Source organism: Ipomoea nil, unplaced genomic scaffold (assembly GCF_001879475.1).
Source record: "Ipomoea nil cultivar Tokyo-kokei standard unplaced genomic scaffold, Asagao_1.1 scaffold2805, whole genome shotgun sequence".
NCBI classification, from domain to species: Eukaryota; Viridiplantae; Streptophyta; class Magnoliopsida; order Solanales; family Convolvulaceae; genus Ipomoea; species Ipomoea nil.
Genome location: NW_017619233.1, coordinates 3,891,084 through 3,899,086, shown reverse-complemented (window position 1 = coordinate 3,899,086; position 8,003 = coordinate 3,891,084). Strand labels below are relative to the sequence as shown.

The following is an 8,003-nucleotide window of genomic DNA, read 5'->3' as shown; positions in this document are numbered from 1 at the left end:
AACACCTCAATTGTTACAATAACAGTTTCAATTGTTACAAATTGTATGGGTTTCATTGACATTCAATTCACAGATTATATGAACATTTATTGCAAGTGGAATGCATATCAAACCAAATCTAGGCAAAACCGCAGGAAAAATGCATTTCACACAATGACTTGTTCAGCTTTTTTGCAATCTTACCATGACTTGTTGAGCTTTTTTGCAATCTTACCATGACATGTTGAGCTTTTTTGCACACAAAAGCCAGAAATCAGAATACTAGTTTCCCTGCTTCGGTCTGGTTTTCGGCTGTGGCTTTTGGCAAGAGAGACGGGGAAGAAAGTCGATGGAGAAGATGGAGAACGCCTTTGGTCGTTTGCACAAGAAAATGAAGAAGGAATTTGGGAGAAGAAAAAGAAGAAGGTTTGAAAGAAAGAAGAAAATGAAGAAGACGATAGAAAGAAGAAAACAAAGATTGTCATGTACTCGTGTAGCCACTGTAGCTCTGGAGAATTGGGGGAAGTCATTTTCCATAAAAACACCCTCATTTTCCCTTTGACCCAAAGTCATTTTCCATTGACTTTGATTTTCCATACTTTGCCAAACACTGGAAACCCAGAAAATGATTTCCAGAAATCATTTTCCGGGTTTCCAAACACACCCTAAATGTTAGATGCATATGGTCATATTTATTTCTTAATTTGAAACCTTTTTTTTTTTTTTCATATTACTGATGAAAGCAAAATGTCGAAATAAGAATGATTGATAATCTTCCTCTGTCAACTGTTGCAAAGCTTTTGCAATATCATGACAGAAGATCAGTCTATGGCACAAAGTAACTTCATAAGCAAGGGTAAGAAGTGAAAAATTTTCTGTAGGGGAAAACTAATTTGAGGATAAAGACTTCTGGAAAGGGTATATTGAGGACTGTACAGAATAATGCACCCATGCTACTTTATTGCTTTACATTGTTGTAAGTAGACTTTCGCACAACTCAAGTTTTTTTACTCCAACCACTATAGCAAAACCAGCCAAAAGTCTCATTCCAAAGCAGTGACTTATTAGGTTTGATGCAGTGAACTACCTATCATAGCACACAACATACTCATTCCATCATTCTGATATGACACGGATGTCTCAAACTCTATTTTCCACAGTTGCAGAACAATAAAAACCAGAAGAAAATGGAATACTAACAATCAACATGCCCAATATTTTCTTTTGTCAGAAATTTCTTTCATAGAGAATCATGAGAAGTTAACCATAGCATAAGTAGAAATTGAGAAAACAACAAATACAAATCTAGAAAAATAAACAAGTGGAAATCTAGGCAAAAACAAGTACCAAATATGTAGAAAATTTAGAGAAAAAAAAAAAAACAAAACAAAACAAAAATCAAAACATAAAAATGGCGTACCTGAGTTGTGACGGGCTTCTTTTCAACGGAGAAATGGCAAAGGAGAAGTGGTGAGAGAGTAAACCCTAGCTAGCAGAAATTTGTTCAAATGGCTTTCAAACCCAGCAGTGACTCTGTCAAAAGCCGGAAAGAAAAAAATAGCGCAAAAATTTCAAGCACAAAAAAAACGCCTCTTCATTCTACTGTTAACAAAAATAAATTAACTTATAAAGTACACACATTTTTAGGCAAATGAAAATACATATAAATCACTTCAAAAGTTTTTAGGCAAATGAAAATACATATAAATCACAAATTAAAATAAACATTAAAATAAATTCAAATTCAAATCTAAAAATTAAAGTTCACCCTCGTCATCTTCGGATTGCTCATTATCATCATCCTCTAACGGTGTAGAATCTTTGTCATCAGAATCTCCACTATCATCTTCTATATAATTGTCATTATCCTCTTCAATCTCTTCACTATCATCTTTTTCAAAATCTTCAGTTTGGACACGTTCTTCGGAACCTTGATTTCCGCTTTGATTTAATTCCACTTCATTCATTTGTAAGGGTTTGTGCACTAAGTCTTGCATGTCATCTTCAATACTTTGACTATCCCCATATGTAAGCAACGGTATGTTCTGTTGTTGATATGTATAACTAGAGCTATACCCGCTGTCAATAGTTCCTTTAGGTCGTACATTCAACACTACCCACCAATTCATTTTTTCCTTTATTCCTCGTGGGTATGGAATATAACACACCTGACATGCACTTTGTGCAATGATAAAAGGATCATACTTCTCATATCGTTTATTGCAATGGACCTCAGTGATACCATATTCAGAATTCAATCGCGACCCAACATTCGGTGTTGGATCAAACCACTCACACTTAAAGAGAACTACCTTTTTAATTGGGACATTTGGGTACTCAACCTCAACAACCTCTTGCAACGTGCCAAAACAATTTGATTCAACTAAACCAGTTCCCTTAATAGACACTCCAAAGTTAGAAGTCGACTTTATACGGCAATGTGCTTCAGTCTGAAACTTGAAACCATTAACAACATATCCAGTGTATGTGCTTACCTCCATTAACGGCCCAGATGCCAAATCAATGAGTGATTGGTTACTCACATTATTCTTTGAGTTATATACCTAATAATAATAAATATAAAAAAGTCATGTAACAACATATATGAATAATAAAGAATCAAGAATCACAAAGCATTAACTTCTTACGTATTCTTTAAACCAATGTGCAAAACTCCTTTCGACTTCATCCTCTACATCTTGATCAGTACAACCAGGATTGCAACGCCGCAAACCTTTTTCATACAACCTACAATAGTTCAGTTAGATATATACATTTGAATCCAAAATAGAGAAATACATTTATAAAATGAAGCACACATACCTTAAAATAGGTTGAACCTCCTCACAATTAAGTAAGACATATTGATGAGCTAAGAAATGTTCTTCTGCACTTAAATATCTTGACTTTCTCCTGCCCATCGATCGACCTGGTCGATTAAATATTGACAGAGTAATTGGCAAGTTGGGATTAATGCCGTCATCATTTAGGTTCCGACCTACCCTTGTTCTACTCTGCACATGATCATCAAAATAAAATGATGCAAAGTGTGTTGACTCTTCAAGCATATATGCATCAGCCATTGAACCTTCAACATATCTCTTATTTTTCATTTTGGACTTCAACTGATTGAGAAATGTTTCAAATGGATACATCCAACGATATTGTACTGGGCCACCTAAACGTGCTTCATAGGGAAGATGGACAGGCAAGTGTTCCATGCAGTCAAATAGTGCTGGAGGGAAAAAACGTTCTAACTTACACAATGTTAAAACAATCGAGTTTTCCATTTCACATATTTTGTCTACACGTAGAGATGTAGAGCAAAGATTTTGGAAAAACGAACTTAACTCAGTCAAAGGCTTCCAGTAACAGCTTGGTAAAAACATGAAGGCTACAGGTAAAAGAAACTGCATAAAAATATGACAATCATTACTTTCCATCCCAATTAATTTAGAAGATGCGGAATCAACACATGTAGCCAAATTAGAAGAAAACCCATCAGGTAACTTCAAAGTTCGTAACCACTCATAAACAGCCAATTGATTAGTACAATTCAAACTGTAGCTCGCTTTGGGCATAAGAAAACGTCCATTCTGTTCTACCAACTCAAGTTGTGGCCTATTACAAACGTCCTTCATATTGAGACGTGCATTAGGCGTGTCTTTGTTTTTAGTTGTGCCTTTGACATCCATAACTGTGTAGAAGATGTTGTCAAACACATTTTTCTCTATATGCATCACATCAAGATTATGACGTAGCAAGTTGTCCTTCCAATATGGCAAATCCCAAAATATACTCTTTTTTTCCCAATTATGTGATTGTCCAAACCCATCAATGCGATCAATTGGGCCATCAATAATCCTTGGGATATTTTTCAAACTACAAAACAACTCATCCCCTGTCCAAATCGGTGGAGGTCTTGATTTCTCTACCCGTCGTTTGATGAAAGCATCTCGATTCTTCCTCCATGAGTGATCCATTGGAAGGAATTGACGGTGACAATCAAACCAACATGTTTTATGACTATTCTTCAAGTAAAATGATTTAGAATACTGAAAACAATAAGGACATGCTAGTTTCCCAGTTGTCTGCCATCCAGATAACATACCATAAGCAAGAAAGTCATTGATGGTCCACATTAACGCAGCTCGCATCATAAAATTTTGTTTAAGTGACGCATCATAAGTTAAGACACCTGTTTCCCATAACAATTGAAGTTCATCAATTAAAGGCTGCAGATAGACATCAATATTGGCTTTTGGATTCTTCTTCCCAGGAATAATACAAGTTAAGAATGTGTATGGTGTAGTCATACACATTGAAGGTGGGAGATTATACGGAACAACCATAACAGGCCAACAAGAGTACGACTTTGCAAAACCAAAAGGAGAAAATCCAATAGAACATAAGCCTAATCTCACATTTCGAGGATCTGCTGCGAAATCAGGAAACCTACTATCAAAGTGCTTCCATGCTTCCCCATCTGAAGGATGACACATAATATCAGGTTCACGGCGATTTTCATAATGCCACCGCATATGTGAAGCAGAGCTATGTGATGCATACAAACGTTGCAATCTAGGGATGAGAGGAATGTAATGCATGCTTTTGCGTGGCACCTCTTTTGCACGAGCAAATCCAGGTGGGCGCGATTTAAATCTTGGCTCACCACAAAACTTACAGTGTCTATCATTGATTTCAGACTTATAATACAACATGCAACTGTTTATACAACAATCAATCTTCTCATGTCCAAGACCAAGTTTTGTAAGTAACTTTTTGGCATCACAATACCGAGTAGGTACTCGATTATCAGGACCCATTATACGCTTATTATATTGAAATATCTGATCCATTGCTAGCTGTGGTATATTAAAAGTTGTCTTGATATTCATCATCATCAATGCATATGACAATTCTGTTTCCTCACCAACATTCTTTGATAAAGGTTGTCTCGCAACATTTAACAAATCATAAAAGTTTCTTGCACTACTATGTGGCTCTTCATCTTGGTCGTTATCGGCATTTAATGGCAAAGATGATGGACCAGATACATCAAAAACCATTTGTTCATACCGATTGTTTTCACTCGGGCCCTCATTCATATGTCTTTGTATTGAGGGGTCAAGCTCATCGTGACACGTCCAAACCCAATAATTTGGTTCAAAACCCTTCCTATACAAATGAACACGAACATCATCTGCAGACAAGTGTACTCTATTCTTACACTTACTACATGGACACCTTATCTGCATTGAAGCCTTGTATACAGGAAGTGTGCTTGCATAATTTATAAACTCCTCAACACCCGCTAAAAACTCATCAGTGTAACCCCTTTTTCCGGGTAACAATCGGTTATACATCCATTTCCGACGTTCATGTACATTACCCATTTAAACAACTGCAAAAGTATATACAATACAAACACAACATATATAAATAGGGATCCCTATATAAATATATTACAAATAATATAAATATTTAAAATAATTATATACCAATATACTAATACTAATAAATAAACACACATATAAAATGCAAGGTAAAAAAAATCATAAATATACAAATAATTCTAAGCACATACATTATACATAAATAAATAAATAAATAAATAAATATACACACACACACACACACACACACATATATATATATATATGCACACTACATATTCTTCAATTATAAAATAATGTGCAGGGGAGATATATATAAAGGTCTCCAATTTTAAAAAATTCAAAATGCCGAAACTTTCCCACCACCTAACTTGGTGTTAGAATTTCCAACCACTTTTGAATAGTGGTTGGAAATTCCGACCACCAAGGTGCTTGCAAATACACACTGATTTTAAAATTTAAATTTGGCAAAACTTTTTTGACCACCACGACCCTCTAAAGAAAAAATGAAACAAAGGCATTTTTTGCAACCAAATTTTTGGGTGGTCAGAAAAAGATGCTTTCTAGCAGTGTTTGGGCCTTCACAATCATTGGACCATTTGGGCTTATATCATCACTAGTTCCCTACTTCATTAGCCTACAAATAGTAAGCCTGAGGAAGTAGAAGACTAGGGGTGGGCGTTTTAGTATTTGTTCGGTTTTTAAAAAATGAAACCATTCGGTCTAACATTGTAGTTCGGTTTGGTTTCTATTCGATTTAAAAATGTTTGGTTTCAGTTTGGTTTAGGAAACCCCAATTCCTATCATTTTCTAGTTTTCTAGCGCAAACTAACAAGCAAACATCTATAATAGTAAACAGAACAAGAATGTATTCATCACTCAACCAATCCTTATAATTTACATTAACCAAAATCTAGACAGGGAAACCAAAACACATATTTGAATGAATAGTTTATCTTTCCAACATCTCAATCTTATTTCTCTTTTGTGAATTCATGACTTTGAAACTTCAATCATTCTTGATCATAACTAAAATACACTATCATTCCGCACTTATTATGGACAGAGTGAAGCATACTAGGACAAATGTCATTAACCCAAGGAATCCAAAACCTGTTACAAAGATAAAGAGAATAGGTATCTAGGAAAGAGACAATGAGCTGAAAATTGAAAGAGAAATGAACAAGTCCTTCAGTAAACTACTTCCACAGATGTACACAAAGGTTTCAACTTTCAACCAACAGTATCCACACAAAAGACTAAAATATACATTATACAAGTCAGAATAATCTATATCATTCACACACAGATAGACAGGGAAAACATAAAATCATTTTCAGCATACCTTGAGCTAAGAAATCACTCTGCACATCCCCATCATAGTTCTTGCATACCCATACATAACCACCATCACTTTTCAATGCATAAGCAACCATATGAATGATATCATCATCAATGAGACCATGTTCGTACCTACCCCAGAAATGGAACAATTAGTCTCAACAATAAGTCAATAATCAATGCAAGATCTATCTATCCCAAGAAAGAGAATTCTCACCATTAAGCTTTCATTTCCATTAAGCTTCATAGACTTGTTGAAAGATGTCCTTAAACCTTCACGAAACTGTTAAGCTTAGCTCAAATGAAGAAATACAATTTGGTAAACAAGTAAAATATAAAAGAAGGCCAATGGAGATGAAAAGTGGATTAGCTCCCATCATATATCTTGAGAATGGTATTCTTTGTACTGAGATACAAGGGCCATTGCTTTTGGTATGCCATATTCATTAAAGCATCAGCAAAAGCATGCCGTAAGAGAATTTAAGGAAATTCAAATAAAAAATCAAGGTTTTGTGGTATGCGATCAGAAAAATCAGAAATCAAGCCTGAGTAGTGAGTACCTTCGTCCACAGGAGAGGTCCGGGAGGAGACCGGAGCTGTGGTGCGTCGATGAGAACTGGACAATTGGTCTCTGGTGACGGTCCGTTCGTCGCTTGGAGCAGGGCCGCCGGCAGCAGGCAATGTGGAGGACTGGACGACTGGTCTCTGGTGACTGGTCCGGCGACGACTCGACGAGGCAGCACTCAGCAAGCGGAGCACAGAGGTTAGGGATTTGGAAAACCCTAGGGGCGTTTGGTTTAGATTACCTAGGTAATCTGGTAATATTATATCACCATATTTAGTTTAAATTATGAGATTACCTGATAACGTTATATTATTTTAAAGGTGCGTTTGATTTAGGTAATCAGAGTTCGGTATATTACTTTGTTTGATTCAATTTATGAGATTATGAATATATTACTCAAAAATTATGGACATATAGTTCCATAATTTTAAACATAGAGTTGTGAATATAATTATGAACATATAATTCTGTAATTATGAATATAGAGATTCAATAATTGTGAATATGAAATTAAAAAATTATGAATATATAGCTTTATAATTATGAACATATAGTTCAGTAATTATGAATATAAAACCGTGTCCACCTTGCAAGGTGGTTATAGTTCCACAGCATAACGATTGACGTTATACTACCTTAGTGTTTGACAACACACTTATCTATTATTGTCGAAAATGGTAGCGAACAGTACCATATAGGCAAATCAGAGCTTGCCATATGAT

General features: G+C 35.4%; 1 protein-coding gene across 2 annotated transcripts; it reads right to left on the bottom strand.

Annotated features, from left to right (window-relative positions):
- Positions 1-1,579: 1,579 nt before the first annotated feature.
- On the bottom strand, positions 1,580-7,495 carry LOC109157962. 2 transcript variants are annotated; one of them, XM_019305764.1, is made up of 6 exons: positions 7,277-7,495; positions 6,934-7,012; positions 6,721-6,848; positions 2,803-5,383; positions 2,628-2,727; positions 1,580-2,543 (listed from the first exon to the last, which is right to left on the bottom strand). In XM_019305764.1, the coding sequence occupies exons 4-6, from the start codon at positions 5,373-5,375 to the stop codon at positions 1,737-1,739; spliced, it is 3,480 nt and encodes a 1,159-aa protein (XP_019161309.1). In that variant the 5' UTR covers positions 5,376-5,383; positions 6,721-6,848; positions 6,934-7,012; positions 7,277-7,495; the 3' UTR covers positions 1,580-1,736. The 2 variants fall into 2 exon arrangements, with proteins under 2 accessions (XP_019161309.1, XP_019161308.1); XM_019305763.1 differs by having other exon boundaries at positions 6,934-6,989.
- Positions 7,496-8,003: the final 508 nt, after the last annotated feature.